Genomic DNA, 27,831 nt, shown 5'->3' with positions numbered 1-27,831 from the left:
GATTATGGTATGACGCTAATGTGAAGGTCCATGACTTAAAGGAATGTAACAACGGAAGGTTCACCGAAATGATGTGGGGGCCTTCAAAAGGAGAGTGAACTGCTACCTATTAAGCTACCGCGTACCATCTTTCGACTGCATCGTCACTTCTTTCAGGCGGGATCGTGGTCAAGCGCTAGCTTAACAAGTATCAAAAAAATCCGCACAATACAGTTATCTATGATGTAAATATTGCTAGAGTATGTTTATTAATTGACCAATTTAACTATTAATGTACTCGTAAGTACAGACAGTAAGTTAGTGTTTGTTTCTCATTAACGTTAGTACGAACAAAGGAGAATCTAATTAGTTTACTTACAGCGCTTGTCTCGTATTTTGTACCTAAGCTTAAGTTTATATTGTTTATTCAATTTGACACAAGTTACATACTTGTAGTATTTAATAATGGTTAACTAAGTAAATTAATATTTCTACAAGATTTTACTCCTGACTGCGCGGAAAAAATCAAACAAAATGGAACCCACCTGCAAGCAACACCTTTCGGATAAAAAAAGAATTATCAAAATCGGTCCATTAGCGGCGGAGTTATGCCGTAACACACAAAAAAAAACATACAGACGAATTGAGTACCTCCTTCTTTTGGGAAGTGAGTCAATTAAAAGAAGATGGAAAACTACGCACATAATTAGACATAATTCTTGATCTGTGCAAAATTTTATTAACATGTGTTGAATTATTGCGGAATTATCAAATAACAAACATCCATCTAAACATTCACATTTATAACTGCTAACAAAGCCTTGGTAATCTATAAGTTGGAACCATTTATTCAATAGCTTTATTTATGGACTAAATAAAAGAATATATGTAAACTTACCCAAAAATATTCCACTTTGAAACCAGGTATCCGTCTATGGCTTGCGCCTACTTGGTGTATGTACGCGAAGAAGTTGTCCAAATCGTCCAAACCTTTGATGCCTTCATCCAACGTGTTCATCACATTATTGGCATGCTCCGCGAGCTCCGTGGAATTGATCTGTTCCTCCTTAGTCCTGTACTGACGAAACTTCTCGAACATATGCAGAAGATCTTCATTCTCTTCGAATAATCTGGAAGGCAGAAAAGGTATTACTCTATTATGTTATTGACAATAGAAAAGGACAGACAGACGTTGAAAAACAAACGAGCAACGCTGGAGTTGTATTAGTATGCTTTAGTTTTTCTTTCAAGGGGTTTTAAAATGTAAAGAAATTTATAATATGGATAGTAGTCTACTACATTTAGGGTCTGTCCCATTAAATTGTAAATTGTCTGATAATAATGCACCGTGTAAATGATGTGGTGGAAATAAGGGATTTTGTTCCTTTATCTGTCATTTTTAAGCTATCCGAGCCTTATTCAGCCAGTGGTGGGACAGGCCCTTAAATTTGTTTCTCCTGCCATTGACTAAATAATAACAACGACGCACCATGTAAATAGGAACAAAGTGATTCAGTCGTATAGCTCTTTTTTTCTTTCAACGTTTTTATGAATATTATAATTATGTTGTAAAATTAACCCCAAAAACATATTTTCTGAGTATGTCTAAAACATTTAGCCAATCGGCTTTTATTTGTTAGTTTCGCGAAAAGATATCAATAATTACTAAACGACTTTGATAGTTATTCAAATAAAAATGCTAGCTTTTAATATATTTGAATACAGTTAGACAATAGTACAAGATATTTGTGTTAAGCTTAGTCGTGTAGTGATTATTGATTGGAAAATATCACACTTTGGAAATCAAAACATCACTGGTATTTCAATTTTAATAGTTACAGACTATTGCCGAGAGATGTCGCTCTTTAAGCGCGGATTAGAATACACAAATTTCATAATTTTGTTGCTGTTCAACATTAAAAAATAATTAGGAAAAATCCTATTTTGTAACAGAATAAAATCTTTACTAAGTCGCTTATGTACATAAAATAATTAAAAAGTAAAGAAGATAAAAAACAATACACAGATAAGCGAATAAAAGTACATCGACAACTAAACATAAAATCCTCCATTTAAAATACCGCCATCTATCGGTGAATTTTGTTAGTACCTAATGTTAGTGGAGAAATTCAAACAATTTTGACGTGTTAGGTGTTACTGTTTTTAGCCGCGCGCAGAATGATTGCCGATGACTCTCACACGTCATAACATATGACGTCATACCATCGACAAACTTTCTACGCACGAATAACATTGGTTTCCATTGCAGCACTTGTATAAAACATTGCTATCTCAAGAATATATGTTGTTATACAAGTTTCGACAATGAAAACAGTTAGCCAATTCAATATCTGATCTTACTGTTTTAGTAATTCTCCACAGTTTACTGCTTTCTATCAAGAAAATTCACTGGGTTTTTTGCCTTCACAAACGTAATACGACTGAAGTCAGTCTCCGATATTTCATGACGACAAAACAATAGTTTATTGAACACTCATTAAATAATTTTACAATTAAAAATTCGATGTAACCGCAATTTTTTCATTGCACAAATTTGTTCGGTTCACCTTTTATTGTAGCGTAGATTAGATTTTAAAATAAATTCAATGCATAAAACGATAATGTCATATTACTAATTATACTAAAATAATAAATCCAAAAGTTTTGATATATCTTGTATCGTAAACTGCTGAAAATTATATAGTTTTTCTTTTAATTCCATGCGGATAGGATCGTGGGCGGAATGCTAGTATCAAATATTTCTTCATGGGAATATTCTGTGAAGGAATGTGATTGAAAAAAGGTCGTCAGTGATTTATTCGGAAAATACATAAAGCTGGGTCTGACCCGCGCTCGGAATTATGATATAATTCAATCTAAATCGGAATTGAATCTGCGAGAAGATATTTTGCAAATCAACTCTAATCCATACTACTGAGAAAGATAAATTGTTATTTTTGTAAATAACCCGGACTGCGAACGCTAAATAATTTTTAGAAATAACGGTCGTATACTGAAACGAATTTTTAAATCGCTTCGTAAGCGTTACTTACAATCTGGTACGTAATATGTAAGGAATTTGGAGTTTAAACGTGGCATTATCGATTATGACGCTGTTTATTACATATTTTTAATTTTAATAATTAATTGATGTTTGAATATTCGGCCGCAAGGCAAGTAAAATTTATGAATGTGAATTCTTTTAATTTTTTTTAAGTATGATTAATGAATGTTAAAAAAATCGCTAGATGGCGTTGTACGTAGAATAAGGTTAAATATTACTAGTGCAGTAGGGATATAAAACGTGATGCCAAGGGTCCATTTCGGGTGTAGTGGCTATTACAAGAGCTTCATAAACATTTTATGTTCGCCGCTCGGTGTTATGCCGTAGACAGTCGCTTTCATAAAATTCAGTTGCTGTATCTTGGGTGGTCCATATGGAATATGGACATAGATCTGTTTCTTTTAAATTAGTTGCAGTAAAAAGATGCTATTGAATATTAATGTTACTTTGCCTAATGGTTCCATAATCTGTCTTATTAATATTATAAATGCGAAAGTTCCGGCGAATGGATGTTTGTTAGAGTTTGTAGCCTAAACTGCTGAACGGATTTTGATGAAATTTGGAATAGGCCAAGGGTCTATACCTTAGATAGCACATAGACTACTAACTTTTGTTTTGTAACACGCGGATTGAGTCGCAGATGAAAGCTAGTAACAAATAAAATGTCACAAATATAAGACAGTCTTAACCAAGAAACTAACAATAACAGTGTTACAGCCGAATACTGAAACGTCATTTAAATATTTAACAGCGTATTAAATAAGATCACTCTTAAACTCCAAATTACAAATTAAAGGGCGAAGTATTTCTGATTCGTTTCAGTATTTTTCCGTTAGAGAAACATTTTAATTTCATGTTGTTTACTTAATAAAGTAACACTATAGGAAAAATATGTGACGTCACATAGTTTTTATGTTAACAATTGACACCCACACTTGTAGGCAGTAAACAAGTGGCTTCTCACATAAACTTAACGATTTTACGAGCAAATCTCCAGCTGAGCTGCACTTTATTTTATAGCATTCCTTTAACTCGCTTGTTAGAATGTTGACGTTTACTGAAATATTTTAGGTTATTTCCCGCAATTACTATTATTTTTGAATGATTTATAGTTCAGTTTACAGAATAACAATGTGAAATTTTACTATCTATGGTTGTAAATTATTGTATTATAGCTTTCGGCCGATTCTGTTCGCGTGGAATTAAAAAAATCAAAAGTAAAGTCTATGCAATCTTCCAGACTATGCTTTACATCTATGACACATTTCATCTAGGTCTCTTCAGTCATTTAGGCTGTAAATCTAACCTTTCGGATTTACGATATCAGTAAGACATAGAAAGTGTTACATTTTTTAAATTAGTTATTCAGAGTTAAAATCTATTACATTTTATTGCTATTTCAAACTTATGCGTTATCGTATACACGAAAACATAGATCGTTAAGTTACAAACTTGAGATAACTTGAAGATGTTACTGTACCATTTGCCAGCTGATCGGAAATGCCACAATCTTGCAAAGGGTACTTCACTTAGTAGGTCAAGTGTAGTAACTTGAGAGGAATGTATCACCTTTGTTTCAGGATTTCCTATACTCGTCTTTTTACCCAACAAAGAGTAATATATTTAGTATGGATATTTATGTATCGATAGACTTTGTTGAGGATTGACTTTTAGTTTTTTAAATGATTATAACTTACAATAGGTGAACGATCATAGCTGTTTTGTGTCATAATGTAGCAAACAAGTGAGCAGCCACAAATTCGCCGAAAAAGCGAAGTGACCGCTGCCCATAGACACCAGTAATTACAGATGCGTAGCCAAATTTCATTATTAAGCTATTTAGTAACATTTGAATATAATGAGGTCCAACTAAATATGTTTTGAATTTGAAACTTTTTATTACAAACGTTTTCTGAATTACGATTAAAATTACATAATCTTACTAATCTTACTTACTAATATTATAAATGCGAAAGTTTAGATGGATGTATGGATGGATAGATGGATGGAAGGATGGATGGATGTTTGTTAGTGTTTGTAGCCTAAACAGCTGAACGGATCTCCATGAAATTTGGCACAGGTTTAGAGCATAGTCTGGAAGAACACATAGGCTAATTTTTATCCTTGGAATAGTTACAGTTACCGTGGGATTCATTAATTTAGTTTTTTAATGTTTACTCGATCATTCTGCAACGGTTCAACATATCTTATTGAAATTTGGCACAGATATAAAACAAAGTCTGGAGTACACATGGGATAAGCTTCATCCCCGAGAAATGTCCGGTTTCCGAGGGATACGTAGCTTTTTGTAATTTATATAGTTTGTATGTTTTCTAATACCACGCGGTCGAAGTCGCGGGCAACAGCTCGTTAACTATATATTTAAGTTAATTAAATAATTAATCAAAAGTTTTTTTAATAAACCAGGGTCTTTGTAATCAAATAGCCATGTTTTTATAAATTAGCCACGCTTTTATATTTCGACTTCGTAAAGAAATGAGCGTCAACAAGTTGCTTTCCTTTTAATTAATTTTCTTCTTTTAAAATGAAACGAAATTAAAAACGATTTTAATAAACTTTTATTATAATTCTCTTTCATCTTTTGTCAATTTTGTTTATGAAAATTGTTAACTATTATGAAAGGAGTTTTTTTTAAATTCTTTGCGATTGTTTGCTACTCACTTTCTTTGCTACTCAAAAATTCCTACGCATCTACAAATGTCTGTGTAGCGAAAGCTTCGCGATTTGAATTCAATGGCCACTTATTTGTCATTTAAACTATTAAAAATGTACAGACGAAGTCCCGGGCAACATCTAGTATGTGAAATATTTCTCATTTCGAAATCCATCAGAAAGTGTATATATAAGTATCTGTATTTCAATATGAATAAAGAATGGGGGGTTATTAAGGAATCGGAAACGAGTATAACCACAAAATGTTTTACATTTGTAGGGCTCAGTAATTGGGTCCGTAATTTCGCGTATTCCATTGTATTGTCGAGTATCATTCTACGGTACATTATAAGTATATTTTATTGTACCGTAATTATAAAAGCTATAGAAGAGAGTAATTAATAATTTTGAAATGTAAAAATGACTATTTCATTTAATTAATTTATTTTCTATTTTTTTAAAAACCATCTTTTTCATTCTTCCAAAATAATTCTAACTAGATTTATAACATTGATTGAAATAGTATTTTCGACGATTACAATGTCATAACAATAAAAACTTGGCACAGCATATGTGTTTGAATATTCCTCTCATAGTGACAATACAGCAAAAATATTACATTTCAAGTGGGTAGTGAATTTAATTCTCTAACTGTACAAATGTAGTGAAAACGCACAACAGTTGATTACAGTTGAGCATTTATTGCGAAGTTTATAAGAGCTGTGCCACACAATGTCGCTCGCTGCGTACGTTGCAACATTGTTGTCACCTAACACGTCTGTGGACTCACGTCTATTCAAAGGTAACTGACATAACTATGGCAGAACTTTACCAAAGTATCTCCTTTGTACGTAAAGCTCGAGACTTCCTCCACGTGAAATTAAAAAATAATGAATGTTCCCTGTTATTCAATGATAACGTAGCTTTTTAATAGTGAAAGAATTTTTATTATTGGCCAAAGTAGTTTTGGTGTTTTTTCAATACGTACAAATCTTGCTTCTTTATATTGTAACTAACTGTTGCTCGTGACTTCGCTGACGTGAAACAAAAAAAAAACATAGCCTATGTTAACTTATTAAAACTTTCGTGAGACATTATACTATATAAATTATAACACGGCTAAACTCACGTGATAACATTCGGTGTAGGCACCGACAGTTTTTAACACCGGCAGAAACTGTCGGTGCCTACACCGAATGTTATCACGTGAGTTTAGCCGTGTTATAATTTATATAGCCTATGTTACTCACAGATAAATTACCTTTGTGACAGTGATAGAATTTAAATCAGTCAAATAGTTTTTGAGTTATTTTAGTACATACAAAAATAAATCTTTCCTCTTTATAATATTAGCTTAGATGTAACTAGATTAGTATAGATAAAACTACAAAGTATTAAATAAGTTTTCGTTAGTGTAGCGTCAGAAACAAACCTAACTAAAGTATTTAAGCTGGAAGATAACGTAGTTGACTATTACGAGAGGGAACGATGCCAGCGCTCCTGGCGGACAGCCAATGTAACTAGACTGGGTGCTACAAGCTACAAATTAACATAGTACATAAATGGTTATAGTCCAGAACGATATTAGTAATGTATGTATAAATAGTATTTAGGTTTATTAGACTCAATCCAGACTAATAAAATGAAACTAAATGCATAATTTATTTCCATAAGACAGTCCATCATAAGACCTGTCGTATTGTATGGATCTGAATGTTGGGACACCAAAGTTGCGGATGAAAGGAGATTGCATGTGGCTGAGATGCGTATGTTAAGATGGATGTGTGGCGTGACAAGATTGGATAAAGTTAAGAATGTGTATATTAGAGGGAGTTTGAAAGTAGCGCCAGTGGTGGAGAAATTGAGAAGCGAAAGGTTAGCGTGGTATGGACATGTTTTGCGACGAGACGATGGGGACATGAACAAGAAAGTGTTAAGATTGAATGTGGATGGCAACAAAGGAAGAGGAAGACCGAAGAAAGTATGGTTGGATTGTGTGAAAGAGGATATGCTTAAGAAAGGAGTGGATTCAGATATGACGGCTGATCGAGATGTATGGTAGAGCAGCACATACTGTGCCGACCCTCCATAAGATAAGGGCAAGTGGATGATGATTTCCAAAAGAGTGACTAAATTGCACAACTGCTGTGCGATTGTCGATTGTTTCGCCGCCAATCCAACTGCTTAGTTGCACAACTAAAAGTCGAATAGTGTGCGCACTTCCACATAAGTACATAGGAATCAAAACAAGTATACCGTGGTTCGACAGTTAAATCAAAGATGTGCGCGTTCTTAGTGTATTTATTTTCTAGCTCATTGCTGTTATCACCTACTTCTACATCATTCAGTCTCTTCTATATTTACTTAGTAACTCGACTCGTTCAGAGTTATTCTGTGATTTGAATTAAAAAGCAATTTCTTACGGCTCTCAGGCTCTCGGCCGTATCGCTATCAGAAACATGATATCAGCGCACTCTGAAGATTGAAAATGGAATGAAACGGTCAATTGAAAACATTTATTGAAACAAGATAATTTCTTCGTGATATATTTGTGCGATAGACGCTGGTGAACCGCTGGCGTTGTTTCTACTCTCAATAATGAAAAAAATAATATAAACACTGTTTATTTGGAATCTAACATTTAATATTTTATTTAACCTTTTGTATTATTCGTGTTGAAGTAGTAAACTTTACGTGTGTTATTGTTTAACTTAGGGTATCATGGAAAGCAAAATTTTCCGGTCTTTTATGTGGTTATTTTTTGGCTTTACTAATATAACAGTTTTCGTACCATTCAACTAAGGTCTAAATTTGATAGTGTCGGAATCGAACTTTTTTATACAATAAGGTGGCAAACGAGCAAGCGACCACCTAAATCCGCCAACATGGCGAAGCGACCGCTGCTCATAGACATCCGCAATTGCAGATGCGTTGCTAAATCAACGGAGGAGGAGACGCACATAAAGAGGATATTTCCTCTTCCTATGCGTCTCCTTTACCGTTAAATCCACTTTCCTTATAAGAAAAGGGTGGTAGAACGGGAAAAGGACTAAATTTGGGACTATCAAACACGTGATCGGAAATCAACTTAACTACTAAGCTATTGGCGCTTTTAGGATACAAAGTACGTTGTTGTAACCGTCAAAACAATTGAAGGTTTGCAATTACGTTCTAGCCCCATAATATATTGAATTAATTTGTAAGCAACAGGACGGCGACACGCAATTAGCTGAAAGCCTATTTGAGCTCGGTTTGAGACCGGAAGTGAGCCTATTTACTTGAGATTAGCTCGCGTAATACTACTAATATCCATACAATACTATTAATAATACTATCCAGTGTAATAATCTATAATCTATACTATTATAATAAAGCGTAAACACACACTTCTTTGTTGCCTAAGATGTCAGTAATTACAGCATATTTTTGAATAATTCTTCTTTTAATAAAAAGCCCTACACTTACGTTACGCTTTAGGCTACATATCTTCACGCATTAAACCTTGGAGGTAAATATTTTAGATAAAAACCCTAATGTGGGAAAGAGACGATAAGTTGCTGCCAACATCAAGGAAGCAAGAATTGTAATGTCACGTCATTTTGACATTTGCTATTGATAATTTGACAAACGTAAACTAAAATAAAATTTTCATAATTTAATGCGGCTTCATCCGCACGGGAACAGCTAGCATTTTTATAAAGTTTTGTTTACTCGTATAAACAGAATATTAAAGAACAGAAAACTTTAATATTGAAAAACTCACAGCGGTCAGATATTGTCCGATATTAAAAAGTTTATTGTAAAACTTCATGTTCCGTTTTTTGCTTACTGAATGCAAGCGACAATTTGTGAGATTTACTTTACTTCAGTAACGAAATGCAGATCAAGATACTGAAGATTTGATTATTGCAGATGTACCCATACTTAATTAGTTTCAGTATTAACAATAATAATAGGGAACACCAGTCTTTTTTATCCCTTTACCTTTTTTAGGCTTACAAGGGGAAGTTATCGTTTTTAGGAAAGACTGTGTTATAAATGCTTAGGGATTGATATTATTATTTACTAGCTGTTCCCTTGCGACTTCATCCGCATAAACTTATGAAAATTTTATTTCATTGTTTACATTTGCGAAATTATCAATAGCAAATGTCAAAATGACATGATATTAAAACCTTGGCAATCTTGCTTCCTTGATGTTGGCAGCAACTTATAGTCTCTATCCCACATTAGGGATTTTATCCAAAATATTTACCCCCTAAGTTTTATGGCGTAAAAATGTATAGCCTAAAGCGTGACGCAAGTGTAGGGCTTTTTATTAAAGAAAGAAATATTCAAAAGTATGCTGTAATTGCCGACATCTTAGGCAACGAAGAAGTGTGTGTTTACGCTTTATTATAATAGTATAGATTAAAGTGTGTTAGTGTTAAATATATACGCTTTAAGACAGTATAAGAGCCAAACGTCATCTTTCATAGGTCTCGTCTACCTCATTCATCTTAGTTGACCTAAAAACTCGGGGTCTGTTACTGAACGTAAGCGAGACCGCTCACGGTTTTATTGTTATCGTGTATGAGATACATGACTCACCACTTACATGATGAGGAATAAAGTTATATAATATTTAGTACATAAGCAAAGTGACCACAATTGTTCGGACAAAATGTGAAGTTATAGAACAGACTAATGTACCCATCATTTATTTACATTTTACAAGGATCATTAGAAAAATCTAAAAGAAATAATCACAGAATTGAATAGCACTTTTTTCTATGTTAGTTTGTAATCAAAAATGATAAAAGTTAAAAACTAACTAACTTAGTTAAATTAAATTTGAGATTACAAAGGATGTTAATATTACGTAATGGTATTTCAAGCTATTAAATAACTATTTTATTGTTTGAATATTAACAGCTTGTTTACATGACAAAGTAATTCATTTAGAAACTTGTAATTACTGGCTTTGTTTATCTGTATTATTAATATTACTACTAGAAAGAGGAGTATTAAAATGTTTATTAGTGAAACGTTTCTTTAGTATAAAGTGACTAGCTGTTCCCGTGCGGCTTCATCCGCATGAAAATATAAAAACTTTATTTTATTGTTTACTATTCGTATGATTTGTGAATTAAAATTCAATTTTTTAAATATCAAAGCTAAAAAGTACTTGGTCTAACTTAACAAAAAGCTATATTACGTTTCATTTCGTACGAAAAAAAAATAATTTCATGCGACATATACGAATAAAATTCTCAGTTAGTTTTTTCGTTAGAAAGGTTCTTTTTTTCGTTGTAAACGTCCACTAATGTATTCCCATTTGGACTTTCAAAATACTATTCCGAATAATTGAATCCGCTTGGATTTAGCCCGAACCTTTGTCCGTGGATTGCATGGGATTATACGAGTATAAAACATTGAAAGAGGTAAAACAAATGAAAGTTCTGAAACAAGACAAAGACAAAACAAATGAAATACGCTATTTAGTACTCACTTTTATTAAAGCGATATCGGATTTATTTCAACGAATAAAAGTGATATATAAGAAACACGATATCAGATAAATTTCTAAATAAAATACTAAGGAATTGTGTGTTTTATCGTAAAAGGAATTTATTTTACAAACACTGATCATTTAACAATTTAATACTATGCATGGTTACTAGCTGTTCCCGTGCGGCTTCATCCGCTTGTAATTATAAAAACTTTATTATTGTTTATGTTTGTCAAATTCTCAATTTCAAATATCAAAATTACCGTTACCATAATACGCTTGCTCTCTAATCTTGGCCACTTGTCCCCCTGTGTATTACCTTTACCACATGAAGTTCCTTGTCCGATTTTGTAGTCTATTATTTTATTATCTGTGACACATATTTAGGAAGGATGGAAAGGAAAAGTGGATTTGACGGTAGAGTAGATGCATATGAAGGGGAAATGTTCTCTTATTTGCGTCTCCTCCTTCGTCAATGAAGGGTAGGCAACGCATCTGCAATTGCGGATGTTTATGGGCTTCGGTCGGTTACCACTTCGGTGGATTCAGGTAGCCGTTTGCTCGTTTGCCACCTTTTATTATAAAAAAAAAATAATAAAGTGAAAAAACATATAATAAATGAAATTGTCTTCATTAAATACCCCTTTTAAGAACCGAATCGACCATCCGGAATTTTTATACAATCCCGATCAAATATCTTCTAAGGGTCGCGTAATTTCGAACAAAATTGATATTTTTTAGGACAGGCAAATTGTTGGGTTTATTTTCCACATTTTTATTATACTTTTTTTTCTTTCATATTTATTTTTGGTAAGGATAAATTATCTGTTTCAATTTAGGGATGGTAATGGTATTTGCAGGCCTTTTTTCAATAAGGTAACAAAATGTAATAAAGAGGTAACTTCTATAAAAGTTAAATGTGTATAGAAATAGTCTAAACATAGAATGTAAAAGAAATAGAAAACAAATGGTTTCGAATAAAATCAGCGGCTGGAAATAAGAGAGATAAATAATTTTCCGCTCATTTCATAGCGACGTGCACATGTTCAGTCAACTTGGAGTGCATTTGAATAGTTTAAAATATTTACAAACAAAGATATTCTACCTAAACTTTTTATCTTTAAAAAAATACTATTTATGTAACAAAGTATTGAAGCATTTTAATCAAACTTTTCTGTCTCCCAGATTCGGACTCCCAAGAGTCTTCTAATCTTACTAATATTATAAATGCGAAAGTTTAGATGGATGGATGGATGTTTGTTAGCGTTTGTAGCCTAAACTGCTGAACGGATCTCCATGAAATTTGGCACAGATATAGAGCATAGTCTGGAAGAACACATAGGGTACTTTTTATCCCGGGAATAGTTACGGTTCCCGTGGGATTCATTAATTTAGATTTTTAATGTTTACTCGATCATTCTGCAACGGTTCAACATATCTCATTGAAATTTGGCACAGATATAAAACAAAGTCTGGAGTACACAAGGGAAATGGTTGGAATGTCCGGTTCCTGAGGGATACGTAGCTTTTAGTTATTTAAATAGTTCGTATGTTTTCTCATACCACGCGGAGGAAGTCGCGGGCAACAGCTAGTATTATATAATATTTTATTATAATGACATAAATTTAAAAGGCAAGCAATAAAACAAAGTTCCAAAACAAAGCGAAGCCAGTTAATTAGGGAAACACTACAAACAGAGGCTGATAAAGTTTGATCACATTGTTTGCGGTCGCCACCCGAGCGCTGCATTTAGGAACTTTGAACGCGCCATCTGTTAGTACAAATGTTTAACTACTATTGTCTGATTTTATATTTGTCCCTGAACTATAACGAAGAGGAACTAAATTGTATGATTTCATTAAACTTTCTATATCAATGCGCAAGAGGATATGCAGATCTTCATCTTTGGTTAAAGTAATTTTGTCCCTACTCGTTTTGCATAGCAATGGTATCATTGGAAAAGTAAACTGATTTTTTTACAGGCGCATGACTTTTATAAAAGGTAATATTGAACGGCTTGGTCACGTTTCAGACTATTCAGACTATTTTAACTTATAAAAAGAGAATATGTAGTATTATTACTTGAAATAATATTTCCTTCGTGGGAGCTCTGGGTACATGAGTTTGAACATTCAAATGAATGTTTATAAATGTCCAGCGCTTCGGAGCGGCACTCGTTGCTTTCGACGATCGTGTCGACTGCATATTTGAAATTTAAGTTATGAATTTTCAAATATAAATTCGCAAAAGTCCGTTTTCTGAATAATAGGCGATGAATTTATTAAGATGATAATTTCAAAATGTGGTTTTATCATTATTTGTGTTTTACCGTTTGCATTTTGTATGCAAGAAAAGGAGAATAGTTAGAATGTAATAAAAATATGTAAATAATAAAGGTATCCAGTTTTTACCGTTTTATTGTTAACGAAACTTGTTCTAGTTCACTTTGAAATATTAATAGATTTACTTAATTTTTAATATAATCTATTTCCTTCTAGCTTTCTCCCCTTAAGACTACTTTCTATTTTTTTTAACACATCTATTCTCATTTTCAATTACGTATCTAAAAAAGCAACTTTTTAATACCAGGAACAACAGTGCCCTGTAACTTAATTAACTTGGTTGCCTTTTTTGCGGTCCGTATTCGCTGGTACTCTGCCGTTCGAAACTTAGTTAGCGTTGGCTTGTATTCATAACGCCTTCTTGAATTCTATTCAAAACTGTTTTGCTTTTAAAGAACGTAATAGCTTTAAAACGCTTAAAAACTTTTTAAAAAGGAAACCTCAATTGAAGAAATAAAACTCTTCAGACAGCACATTGAAATAGAAACTATAATTTACTTCGTAACCATAGAAAATAAACTATGCTCGTACTACGATATAATTTTTAAAAATCGACCACAGAAATCAAAGAGTTTAACAAACATATAGAGGGGACATAATTAGAAACATTGTTCACATAAAATCACTAACGTTACCTATTAATTTTATTTTTATTAATTGTCAATAGATGTCATTGATTCATATCTAAATGTTTATAATTTCTTTTGTAACAACAAAACTTTTTACTACAAAACATAGAGCTTATTATATTTTTTTTAAACCTTTCAGGGAAAGTAACGGTGAAAAACTTGTTCACTATGCCTGGTCTATACATTTTTTTAATGTCTTTAACAGGGATTCAAAAATACGAACATATTTATGGTTGCCCGCATTATTTGGCACATAAATTATTATTAAGTGTATTTTTGGTACGTATAAAAATTCGAATAGTTTCGCATTTTCAATTCAGTACGTCAAAGAAGGTATTCTATTATTGAATACAAAGACTTTGTACATCGCAGCCGCGCCGGGCTGTGTCGGGTCTCTAACAACCCCTGTTGACCTACAAAGCTAAATTTAACCCGTTTATAGTCACAGGGGATTGAAGCTCAAGTGACAGTTCTGCATATCTGGTCATTTCTGTTACCTGTACAGATAATAAAAAAATACCTAGTTAAAAAAAAACCTTTAACTGCAAGAATTGCTATACAAGATCCTCAGGGATGATTTAGTACAAGAACACACTACTAAACAACCGTTTATGTGGCTACTAAACAACTTTGAGTGCAAAAGTTTTATCAATATGGGTACGAAATATACGTCCCCCACTTTATACGCTTTATGTAGAGATGAAAATAGATATGTGTTTAACTCAAATGTAATTTAAATTACCATGTTTGTTTATTAACATTTAGACTTGTTCAACTCTAATGAGTTTCTTAAGGCTTCGAGCGTTCGAAACTTTGTCGTCTGATTCCACGGCATCTTTATTCTTCGTCATAAACGGTTCAGAGAAGACAAAACTTCGTCTATTGTTTACGACGTTATAAAAAAGTTTCAGTTATTGGTATTTCACAACTTAAATGATATAACGTTTTATAACTAAAATATGATGAAAGAAATCAACTACAAAGCATAGTAAAAAAATAACCTATACTTCAATAGCATGTTGTATGTATATGCCTTTGCTACATACTTACTTGATAAACATGCAGATGCCGGTCTTCTCCATTGCTCTGGAGATTCCCTTCCATGAAGCCAACATTGAATACTTCTGCTTAGCGGTGAGCGGCAGTCGAGGGTCCGTGGCTGGCGGCGGCGCGTCAGCCAGCGCCGGGGCAGCGCACGCGCCCGCGCCGCGCCTCTCTGACGAAGCTAGCTTACCCAATTGACAACCCATAGTTTCACTTCATCATATAACTAACGATTAAAACTTCACTAATCTGTTAAAAACACTTTTCAGTATTCACTTTGTATTTCATTGGCGTCAACTTTATCACCAATCGCACTGTTTACTATTATAGCAAAACACACTCGAGTTATCAACACTTTAAAGTACTTCAGATATCTGTTGTAGCACTAAGGTTATTCCGAAGAAACTTTTCATCACCAGCCGCATTATCCATCTCAAGTTTTAAATTAAATTTCTCATTTCATTTAGATCTCTTGACGGTATAACAATTTCCGTGAATTGGAATTCCAGCAACATTTTCGCGTCGGATCCGAGCGCGGCCCGCGTCATAACTTATCTTATCTATTTGAGCCGCATTCTCGCTACCTGTGAAATAAGAGAATTATCTTGTAATATAGTTTAAAAGGGATACACAAATTGATTGAAGACGGTCGGATATTTAATTTAATTAATTTACTAGTGTCAACTTTTAGATTGGCGCGAATGTAAGTGAATTTAATTGTCACCTCCGTATAGTCGATATAACCTCTTAACGGATGAGCCACTTTCATATATTCATTTTATTTGAGGAGATAGAGATAGAATTCATCGTCTTCCTATTTATTTTTCATAATGTGATTGTCATGATTATGAGAAAAATTAAGTCAAAATATCTGACAGATTCAATAGTTATTTTAGATTTAATCAACCTTAGAGTGCTTTCTTCATTAGCTTTATTATTGTTTAATTTAAACCAATTTACACCTGACTTCGACGCTCTTAAATTTGATTGAAATGTCCTTACAACGGGGTTGGGCGAATATTTTACACGAGATGGCTCTCCATCAAATCATTATCGAAGCGCCTGATGGAACTTTGTAACTCGTTAATTGAAAGGCCTTTGTTAGTGTCAGGTATACATTTATATTCGCTCCTCGTCTTTTCTATTGAGTTGGTTTGCATTATTGTGGTTGCTTTAACTTTAAATGAAGGAATGAAGTTTTCTTTACGCCTTACAATTGGTTTATTTTGATTTACTTTTTAATTAATCAGAATTCAACTGGTTAGGCTACTTTATACTTCGAGGAATATGGCATATATCATAATGAAACCTAAATAGATATTCACTTGTTTTTTTAATACACTTTTTACAAAGCCCTATTTCTGGAATAATGCCAATAACCTTTGAATTATACATTTTTATTTCCATCTTTTTCCTAATAAACTTGATTTAAATTTTAAATAACATTGTTTCTTTTTAATTTTCCCTTGTGTTTTGGATTAAGTTCGTTGCCTTGTCTCGACCTAATTACTTCCCTTCATTAAACGCGGTATATTTTTACATTTTAATTAATCACTGACATTATTATTAAAATGGAATATTTTAACTTTATTGGAATTGTTATTACGAATGGCGAATTTGAATACTTTTTATGCCTATTAGCCTTTTATAGGTTTATTTTACCTACCTTTGAGCGTCGGTGGCTCAGTGGTTTAAACACTTGTCTTGTAATCTACAGCTCTTGGGTTCGAATCCCGCCATGTACCAATGTGATTTTCGATTTTTCGAATTTTCATATGTACATAATTTACCCGACGTTCTTACGGTGAAGGAAAACATCGTGATGCAACCTGCACATATCGGCGAAGAAATTCAAAGATATGTGTGAAGTCAACCAACCCGCACTTGGCCAGCATGGTTGACTATGACCTAGTCACCCCTTACTTAGGGTAGGCTCCGAGCCCCTCGGTGGGGACTTTAGTGAGCTGGTGATGATGATGATTTTACCTACTCTAAATTCTATTTAACAACTTGCTTCATTTTTATATCTCATAGCAAGAGTTGTAGTTAAACAACTCATTTGTAAGTTCCTTGGCTTTGTCGAGTTGCTACTAACTTCAGATTTTTAATATCTAAGAAATTGTAAATGTCCACTATTAATAAAACTGTTAATAAAACTCCTTGATTTTTTCAAAAAAGGAAAAAATGTGTTTTTGTATATATTGAAATAACTCAAAAACCACTGGGCCAATTTCAAAAATTTATTCATCATTAAAAAGATTCGTTGTTTGAGTACTATATGTTTAATTTTACGCGGACGGAGTCACGAGCATCAGCTAGTATAGAATATTCTAGAAGATTGTTTTCCTACAAAAATAAAGAGTATATGGTTATACTCTGCCTACTCCCTTGTGGTAAAATGTTTTAGGCATATGGAACAGTTGAATATCTCCACTGACTGAGGATCGTAAGATTGTTTACGAGTGCAATAAATCACAGATTACTTAAAAGGGACCAAGGACATTTAAAGAAGACAGTAAAAAATATTACAATTCTTTCTGAATCGTTATTTGAATTGAGGTCAAGATTCGTAATGGGAGATTTTCTTTATAATGTTTTATGGTTATACTGTTCACTGGTTAATCTATGTGGCGTTTGTAAAAATAAGTTGTTTTTGCATAGTTTATTTCATTCACGTTTTTTTTTTACAATACAATGCATAAAACCAATTATTATGATCATTACGTCAGTACACATTTTGAAAAGTAACATTTTAATAAAAGAGTATTGTTAAAGGCAGTGGTATTTTATTTAAAGAATTGACATTATTCTACCAATCTATTTCATAGATACAGCTATGAATGTATAACATATTTTTTTATGTAAATAAATATGTTAAAAAAAGCAACAAACAGCTGATATGACACGAAACGGAAATTATTTCGTCATACGATACATAAGGGAGCGGCAACAAAGAGGGGAATGTTGAATGTTTTATCCATTGAGGGAAGCGTTATGAAATTTTAAAAATGCGTCCTCAATCCAATATAATTGGTCCCCGCGGACAAAGGTTGCATTGTTTATTGAATGGGGGGAGGGGCGAACTGGATACTGAAATTATGAACCGCATTCACTTAACAAGAAACAAACAATATTACTAGAGCTGCTATTCATTGTTGGTAATATACAGAAAAACAAATTCAAGCAAATTTTAATTTTAAATGGACATCTGAGTTTGATGAATTTTTTACATAACATTCTATCAAGTTGTATTATGTATTATAACAAAACGTTATCTTTCAACCAATAATTCTAAAAACGAAGCAAAAATTTTAAAAAGTAATAAAATGCTACTAAAAAATTACAACACTGAAATTCGGATATAGCAATTTCCTTGTTCGAAAAATATACTCTCATCGTAGTATGTCCATGGTTTATAGCCGATTTCCCAGCTATTTTTAAATCATTCCGAACTACGTAACTTGAGTTTTACTCCATTGAAACTTAGGTCAACTTAATGAGCCACTAGCTAATGATAAAATGAATATAAACTTCAGAAACCCGGTATTAATTCAATATGAGTTTTATTAATCCACAAAGAGCTTGTCTACAAACTTGTTAAATTAACCTACGCTGCGGATCTCATATCACTTCAAACTTAAGTTTCCAGCAATATTGTGTTCAAATATTGCAGAGTTTCATGAAGTATTCCAGACTTGACATACAGAAATGTAGCTAATACATTAATTCTTAAGACACTTTCATTGGAACGTATTAATAAAAACAATTAGAAATACAAAGAAATAAGATATTTTATTTAACGTTTAAATGATAGAGGAGTTTCAAGTAAAATATTAGGAATTTAACAAGTATGACAATAAAACTAATATTATAAATGCGAAAGTTTAGATGGATGGAATTTTGTTAGAGTTTGTAGCCTAAACGGCTGAAAGAGTTTCGATGAAATTTGGTGTAGATGTAGAAGATAGTCTGAAAGAACACATACTCACTTTTTTTTTAATTCCACGCGAACGGAGTCGCGGGCGAAAGCTAGTAATGAATATAATACAACATTCTAATTTCTAGATATTCTAGACTATAGAACGACATCCAGTTTTCTGATTTTAACCGCATACATAAAATATTTGTTGGCCTATAAACATTGGTGTGCGTATTTTGGTCGAAGGTCAAAGGTGGAATTCCTTTCTTTTATACCCGAAAAACTCAACACTTGAATATTATTTTAGAAACATTTTCTGTGACGAGGTTTATTTGATTTTTTATCTCTACTGTGAATAGGTAGAAAGATTTGCTTTTTCAAACAGGTTTTGAAGCATTGCAATTTAATAAAAAGTTTTTAATAAGTAAAATATGAGAGCATAGAAACATGACAAAAACTGGTAAAATAAGCTACTTTGAGAAACAACATTCTGTTGACTGCAGGTCGTGTAGGTAATTGATTTGGACATCAAAGACTCGAAATTATGAAGGCAGGTGCCTGATAAATTCCCTTCCCTTTAATATCCGGTCCCTTGCAGGTTGTATTTATGACCTATATGTAGATATGTGTGCAGAAATATTGTTAATTTTCTCTCTTAGTTGTGAAACTAAACAGTTGAAGGTTGGAAAATGATCGACCATCGCACAACTGTTGTGCGGTATTTTAGTCAAAGGTGCGCTCGCTATAAACGCAGATAAGATGTGAACTAATCATTTTCCAATAAAGAGGGTGTTGTTATCACAATTTAATAATAAACTAGATACTGGCAGATCGATGATACTTGAGTATTCAATGATAAAAATGTGGTAGCTTCTATATAGAAAACTATCCTGTACTTGAATTTCGTTCAGTCTCAATAATTCTGTACCTAAACTGACAGTGACAATGTAATCAATTTTCCAATCTCTCAAAAGGGTTATTGTTTTGCGGCAACGCTTTGTGCGCGTCACAATCAAATATGGATGGAATTTTACACACTACAATACACCTAAATTCAATTTGATAAAGTAACTTTTTTACTTTTCTGGTTTATTCATAACTTACTGTTGCTGGCAACTTCGTACACATGAAATTAAAACAAAATATACCCATATATTACAGTTACTCATTGATAACGTAGCCTTTTATTGGTGAAAAAATATTTGAAATTGGTCTACTAGTTATTGAGTTACTTCAATACATACAAAAATACAAATCTTTCCTCTTTATAAGATAAGTATAGACTAGCTTTCAATCGAAACTACGACCCCGTGGAATTAAAAAATAATCAAATAACCTATGTGTTCTTCCAGACTATCTTCTACATCTGTGTCAATTTCACCGAGATCCGTTCAGCCGTTTAGGTTACAAACTCTAACAAACATCCATCTACCTAAACTTTCGCATTTATAATATTAGTAAGAAAGGAGAGACTTTTAGTCTATGAAAATATTCGTTGATATATTCCACAAAGAGACTAGTTTATTGAGTTTTGTGGATGTTAAAGTGTCAGTTATCATTAAAGATTCCGGCAACTTTTCGGTTTGTTGAATACAAAATATTTCTAGTAATAAAACTTCGTGTGAATTTTCCAATTTCGGTTTCTTTGACACGAAATATCTTTAATTTATTATTTTATCAAAGTATTCGTTTGTTAATAAGGTCTCTTGGAAAAGTTTATGAGTGGCTTCTTACTGAGGAGCTTTCCTCTAATTTATATTCCGCGTCGCTCCGACAGTCGCTTGTTAACTGCCTAAATTATTTCTTCCGACGATATCGCTCAAGTTAAGGAGCCAATTTATATGACGCGCTGTACTGTGACGTCACTAGCTTGTAAGCTTTATCATGAGAATACACTTAGACGACTGTTAAATAAAAAATTTATACTTTTTTAAATTAGATTATTCCTTATCAAAATTAGATTAGGCTGTTAATTTGCGTTTATACTAATAACATTACAATACAAGTTAATTACATGATTTTTTTTTTAAGAAAGGTATGACAAACCATAATAAATAACAAATATGTGGTAATTAATCTTGTTAATATGTTCCTTTGAGATATTATCGTAGCTGTCGCTACGCTGGGCGCGTCGTAGCGGCGTGTTGTAGCGTCGCGTAGATTAGGTTCATTTATAAGATTTCTTGCGGTCCCTTTTCCGTCAACGAAGGAGGGCTTAATTAACAAAATGCGGTCACTTACAACACACCCTTTTGTGTACGCGAAGAGAAATTAAAGTGATCGTATACAAGCTATTTTGGGGTTTGTTATTTAGGTGTACAAATTAGTTAGAATCTATCAAAAATAGCTCTAAAGATCCTTTATTATTACAAGTGCCTCCCTAAATCATTGACCAATTTTGAATAATGTTTTAGTTGTATATTATTAGGACACCAGAAATATATTATTTTGAGTTTTTTGGGCACATTTAATAAGGTTTTAAAAGTTATTAGTAACTTTAGTAATATTAACTTTGCTTTTTGATAGGTTTTGTATCATCATTTACTTGCCCTTATCCCTTACGGAGGTTTGGCACAGTACTTTTTTGCTCTTCCATACATCTCTATCAGCCGTCATATCTGAATCCACTCCTTTCTTAAGCATAACCGCTTTCACACAATCCATCTATACTTTCTTCGGTCTTCCTCTACCTTTGTATCCATCCACATTCAATCTTAACATTTTCTGGTTTTAGTAGGATTTCTAAAAGAAATTATATAAAATAATGATTTTTAACTAATAAGTAACCCTTTAGTTACGTTAAAGTATGCAAATTTATTCGTATCATTTCGCTTTAGCTTTATAATGAAATAGCTGCGTTTAATTAACCGGCTAATTATTTTAACTGTGTTATAAAGGTAATTTATAGCCCGAAATTATACTCATTTTCTATACAATGTATTAAACAGTAATATTCATAAATATGTGAAAATAATCACATATTATTTAATATTAAACTCATTGGTCCAATATCGTTTTAAGTATTAATAATGGTAGGAGATTAATATTCGACATAAATAAACGAACTCAGAATTAATAGTAATTTTTCATCTATATTCTAGAATTTACACTTTTTTTATAGTAAACGAGCGGCGTGTACACCAAGGTGGTCAACGACGCCCGTGGACATCCGCAACACCAGAGGAACGTAAAGCGTAAACACACACTACTTCGTGGCATAGGATGTCAACAATCTCAGCATATTAAAAAATCATTTCTTTAATAAAATCTCCTATACTTACGATATGCTTTAAGCAATATTTTTACGCTATTAAGTGTAGGAGTAAAAAAATTGAAATAAAACCTTCATGTGGTAAACGGAACATAAACTACAAGCCAACATTAAGGAAGCAATGTTATTATGGTAACGGTAATTCTGACATTTTTAATTAAGAATTTGACAAAGGTAAACAATAAAATAAAGTATAATTTCATGCGGATAAAGCCGCACGAAGACAGCATGTGCTAAATAAACACAAAAGGTGACTTCTGACTGTAGGTGTAACTATTTTTATTTAAATTTATTGGTTTGGTTACTGGTTTTACACGGTTCATAGATTAGCTTATTGTTATGTGATAAATAAAAAAAAAACTTTTTATAAATGACATACGTAACACTAAAATGACATCAGATGTCGCGCAGAGCTGACGACCATTTTTCACACACATCAGTTGTCAGTGGGGGATGACAAATCGATTCTTTTGTCATATTAGTCATTGTCAAACTATTTTACGATGAAATTTAGCGTTAGATTTAACACGCATCAATTTCCTGTTGACATTCACATTTTTTTAGGTTTATTGTTTACTAGCTGTCGCCCTCGACACCTTCCGCGTGGAATAAAAAAAATAAGTCGCCTACGTGTTCTTACAGACTATCCTCTACGTCGTCCAAATTTAATCGAAATCCTTTTAGCGGTTTAAGCTACAAATTCTAACAAACACCCATCCATTTAAACTTTCGCATTTATATTATAGTGAAAAGTAAGATTTCTTTAGTTCTCTAGAGTATTGTGAAGTAATTTCTTAAGCATACTTTCTAGCATGTAATGCAAAGAATTTTCAACAGTAAGATATCAATTTTATACCATAACATTATTCAAGAGAGATTGACATGTATTACGTTGCACTAAGGTCCATTAAAACGTTTGTTGAACGATATAAAGACGCACGGTCAAAAATGAACATAAATCTCTATAATTTAAAACATTTAAATTGAAAAATTATTTTTTTTAAACATTGGTTTTAAAACTGATCAATAGAGCATGTTGATGTGAAAAAAACGAAAATTTAAAATTACATAGAAATTCTTTTTGTATTTTTAAAAATAGAACATAAGATTCCAGGAAATACAAACAATGAGAATTCAATTAGCGCCGGCATGTTCACGTCGATATTGATTCGAGATTTAACGCGTGCGACAGGCGTGAAGGACGCTGATACAAATTGTATAAGTACAGTCAGCAGAGAAAGTGCACGCGATTTGATGGTATACGAAACACACTTTGTCTTGCGACTTTATTTACTGAAACGTTTGATTTTACGTTATTTACTACACGCTTCACAAACACATTTTTTAAGTGAATTATCTTACTTATAAGAGAGGAATATAAAAGGTTATTTACTTGAGTCCAATTTTTTTTAAATTGTGTATGTCAAATTGTAGCTTATTAAATATACTACTTTGGTATGCTTAGTTTTAAAACTATGTAAAATAATTATTAAAGCTTTTTTGCTAACCATACGGTCATACCTGATTTAACCTTCCATTTTTCGCGTCATTACTCAACGTAATATGTGGAGATGAAGTGCGATATCGGTACATAGAAAAATACACCTGGACAAGGTAAAGAAAAAGTATATATACTATATTTGGCACAATAAAAATCTTTAAATGGCCACGAAGGGTTTTATTTGTATAGAATTTTTACTTACTTTAAGTTGGAATTACCTTCATTTATATTCATTGTAAATGATATTTTTCAATCATGTTAGACGTGACAATTTCTATTTCTTTTGTAGTGTAGCTGTGACAAATGACAGGCTAGTAAATCCTGTCATATGTCACAGAAGGATTTTCTACTGCCAAGGAAATAATTTATCATGGAAACGTAATGTCCAGTCTACATCCATCATAGCATTACTTAAGTTAAGTAGAGATTTATTTGTTTATTTGGGCCGAATTTATTTATTTATTTTACTTTTGGTGTTCGTCTTTTTCTGTTTACATTTAGAATCAATATTAGACTAATTTTATGGTAATAGAAATAAAGTAATAAGCATGGAAAACAGATTCAACTCACGTATTTCTAACTTCGCTTCTTTTACAAGGTAATCTAAGTAAATTGCTTAAGGCTTGTTATGTATGCAGATGATTGAATACTAAGTGAATAACTTACGTCAGGCTTGAACCGAAATTACCGGCGCAAAACGTGCGGTGCCTTTAATCTTATTTCGGAATTTACTTGAATAAACATAGAGTAGACATCTTAGAAATATAGACTTGCAGTATGAATACATCATACATAATACAGTGGTAGAATCCGCTTTAACATCTTCACACGAATGGTCCGGCTCGCCCCCACGACGACACAGACAACAGGCGTGAAGTGGAAGCAATTCCTCGTTTCGTCTGATGAGTGTGGTGGCGGAGGCCTAATTTTGGTCCCTTTCCCTCTCCACCCTTTTCTTAAGAGGAAAGGATGGGCAGGAAAAGTGGATTTGACGGTGGAGGAGACGCATAGCAAGGGGAAATGTCCTCTTTATGTGCAATTGCGGATGTTTATGGGCAGCGGTTGCTTTCCGTGGATTCAGGTAGCCGCTTGCTCGTTTGCTAACCTTATGTTATAAAAAAAATCATTTTCTGATATGCAGGGACATCAAAGATCCAATTCATACCTTTAACGCCTGTTTGTTGCTTGTTTTATAAAGAGTTTTCAGAAGTAATTTAACCATTAGGTAATGTCATTACATTAACACTGGCAACCAATATTCCTGTCGGCGATCAAAACATCTCACACATTAGAAATCCTGTCGTTACAATAAAGTGTTACACTAACACTAGTACTTGAATTAACGAGTCTGCAAATGAATTGGATTGCGCGAACAAAGTGCTACGCCGCTCAATGAATCGATGAGATTCCCACTAATTGGACCAAGCGGTGCCTAATGTCAATAATCTAGCTTTAGACAACCTAGTGCTACCAACTCTACAAAGCATATGTCCCATACTTATAGCGGACTTTAGTACCCTTTATAATTAAATCAGATAACGGCTCACTCATTTGCTAACGTATTCTATACGAGCTGTTGCTCGCGACTTCGTCTGCGTGAAATTAAAAAAAATGTATAGTCTATGTTTAGTCATAGATAAAGTACCTTTCTAATAGCGAAAGAAATTTTAAAATTGGCCCATACATGTTTAAAACATAAAAACCTTTCAGAAATTACTCTATGTTCAATAAAACTACAACAAAATTCGTTGCGTAGTATTAAAAATCTAATTATATATAGGGACAGCTAGACAGCGGGAAGCAATTTTATTTTATTCTAGCTTTTGCCCACGACTCCGTCCTCGTAAAATTTAAAAATAAAAATAAAGAAATCAAAAAATATAGCCTATGTTACTGACAGATAAATTACCTTTGTAACGGTGAAAGAATTTTTAAAACCGGCCCAGTAGTTTTGAGCCAATTGAGTTACAATTAAACAAAGTTTTCTTTGTTTATAATATTAGTATAGTATAGGCTATGTAGCGGTTTTCCAATCTCTCATGTATTTTGAATTAAGGCAGCAGGTGGCGCCAATGTTCATCAATTAACACATTAGAGTCTCGTCCGAGTTATTCTTAGTTGATTTTAGTGTAAATAATTTGGGAAAAGTAGGTCAGGCACTTAAATTATTTGATCAGATTAGAAAAACACTTTTATAGAAATTATGCTACTCTGTTATTGAATAAATGTTTTTAAAAATAGAATCATTAGAATTTCTTGTTTTTCTTTTTTAGTAGAGAGATTGTTATTAAAAATAAAAACGTGAAATTCTCTACAAAATTTTCAGCGACATTGTTTGAAAGATACTTTTTGTAAACGAGACTTCTAACGGGCGTCTTTTCGAGATTGTCAGTTAGCACGTTTTATCTGAAGCAATTACATCCGATGACGCTCATTTTGCTATCTTCAGCACCCAACGAACTGACTGATTCACATCATTGTATTAAAACACTAAAGGTAGGTACAAACACAAAGCTCTTGTTTAAAACCCCTTGTTATTACCACGTATTCTCACTTTATTATCACTTCGATTATTTTAATTTGTATTCAAGATGTATACACTGCTACCTTTTTTTGATATTCAGGAAAAGAGAATCTTCAAAAATTACCCTATCTCCTCAGGGAAATAAAGAGTTATGTATATGTGATTTTTACCTCCTAAAACTTGGTGGCTATCATGAAGTGCGGAGTCAAAAGTCAATGGATTACCAAAGTAATTGAATGAAACATGATATTTTCGGTCTAGTTATGTATTTGTAATCAGTAATATTGAAACTACATAAGCATCATCATCTGAATTAGAGAAGTACTTTTCATCACTTTATTTTCTCTGCATGCATATTATAAGTCGATTCAATACCGAGGCGAGAATGATGTGAGATTGATGACAATAGTAGTGGCCACTTGCTATGCTTGGATGCAGCCGGGCTCGAGGTCGATCAATCAATACCTCGCCGACGTGCTCGCTTTGCGTTTATGTTGAAGGCTAACGCGTGAGCGATTGCAGGCAAAGCTTTAGTGCCTATTACAATAGTTCTACGGCTAACATCTATTAATGCAATTTTAAAACGACATTGATGTTTGCATAATACTTTGAAATTAGGTAATATATAAACCAGATGGGCTAGATAGATTTACATTACCTTAATAACTTATTATATTTATTTTATCCATCGATCAATCCCTCTTCCGTCATCTCAGTCGTCACTACCTTCTTGATCATGTCACCTTTCACGCAATCCATCTGTCTTAGACCTTCCTCTACCAGTGTACCTCCATTAACCAAATTCCTATTTCATTTTATAGCGTAGAACATAGATACCAATATTGTTCGATGTTATATTTCTAGATAGTTATAACCCCTCAAGGTCGTAAGTAGCTGGATATAGTTAGGTGATACTCAGGTTTAGTGTTTAAAATGTTAACGGAAATGAAGACTTTTGAATGTCGTTAAAGTAGTTATATTATGAGGACTTACACGAGTCTTATATAAATATTTTTAGGGGTAGTGAAGCTACGTAGCTTGCAATGTAATTAATTGGCCTGCGCGGGAACGTGCGTGGGACGGACTTAATTAAATGTTTCGCGGAAATGAACGGCGTAAAGTGATATTATAAATTGGTTACTATAAATTTTATTCTCATACGATATTACGTTTCATGTTTTATATTAATTGGTTGCACATGGAACTGCGAATGATGACGTATTTATGACTGAGGTATGTTCATATCATTAAACAGATTACATTGTATTTGCTTTAGGTTTCAAATTAACAAAAAATAATTCTTACATTAATGTGTTATTTTTTTTATCTATTATAATAAAGCGTAAACACACACTTCTTTGTTGCCAAAGACGTCAGCAATTACAGCATATTT

General features: G+C 32.9%; 1 protein-coding gene across 1 annotated transcript in view; it reads right to left on the bottom strand.

The window, feature by feature from the left end:
• The window catches only part of LOC106100899 (neuroglobin-like), a 52,404-nt gene that overhangs the window by 2,889 nt on the left and 21,684 nt on the right, over positions 1-27,831 (bottom strand). Inside the window, exons 2-3 of the mRNA XM_013279965.1 lie at positions 15,230-15,807; positions 878-1,109 (exon numbers count right to left, since the gene is read on the bottom strand). Coding sequence (XP_013135419.1) covers positions 878-1,109; positions 15,230-15,429 — 432 coding nt within the window. The 5' untranslated portion in view covers positions 15,430-15,807. The remainder of the gene's footprint in view (positions 1-877; positions 1,110-15,229; positions 15,808-27,831) is intronic.

Source organism: Papilio polytes, unplaced genomic scaffold (assembly GCF_000836215.1).
Source record: "Papilio polytes unplaced genomic scaffold, Ppol_1.0 DF824035.1, whole genome shotgun sequence".
NCBI classification, from domain to species: Eukaryota; Metazoa; Arthropoda; class Insecta; order Lepidoptera; family Papilionidae; genus Papilio; species Papilio polytes.
The sequence above is the reverse complement of the archived record's forward strand: the minus strand, read 5'-3'. Positions and strand labels throughout refer to the sequence as shown.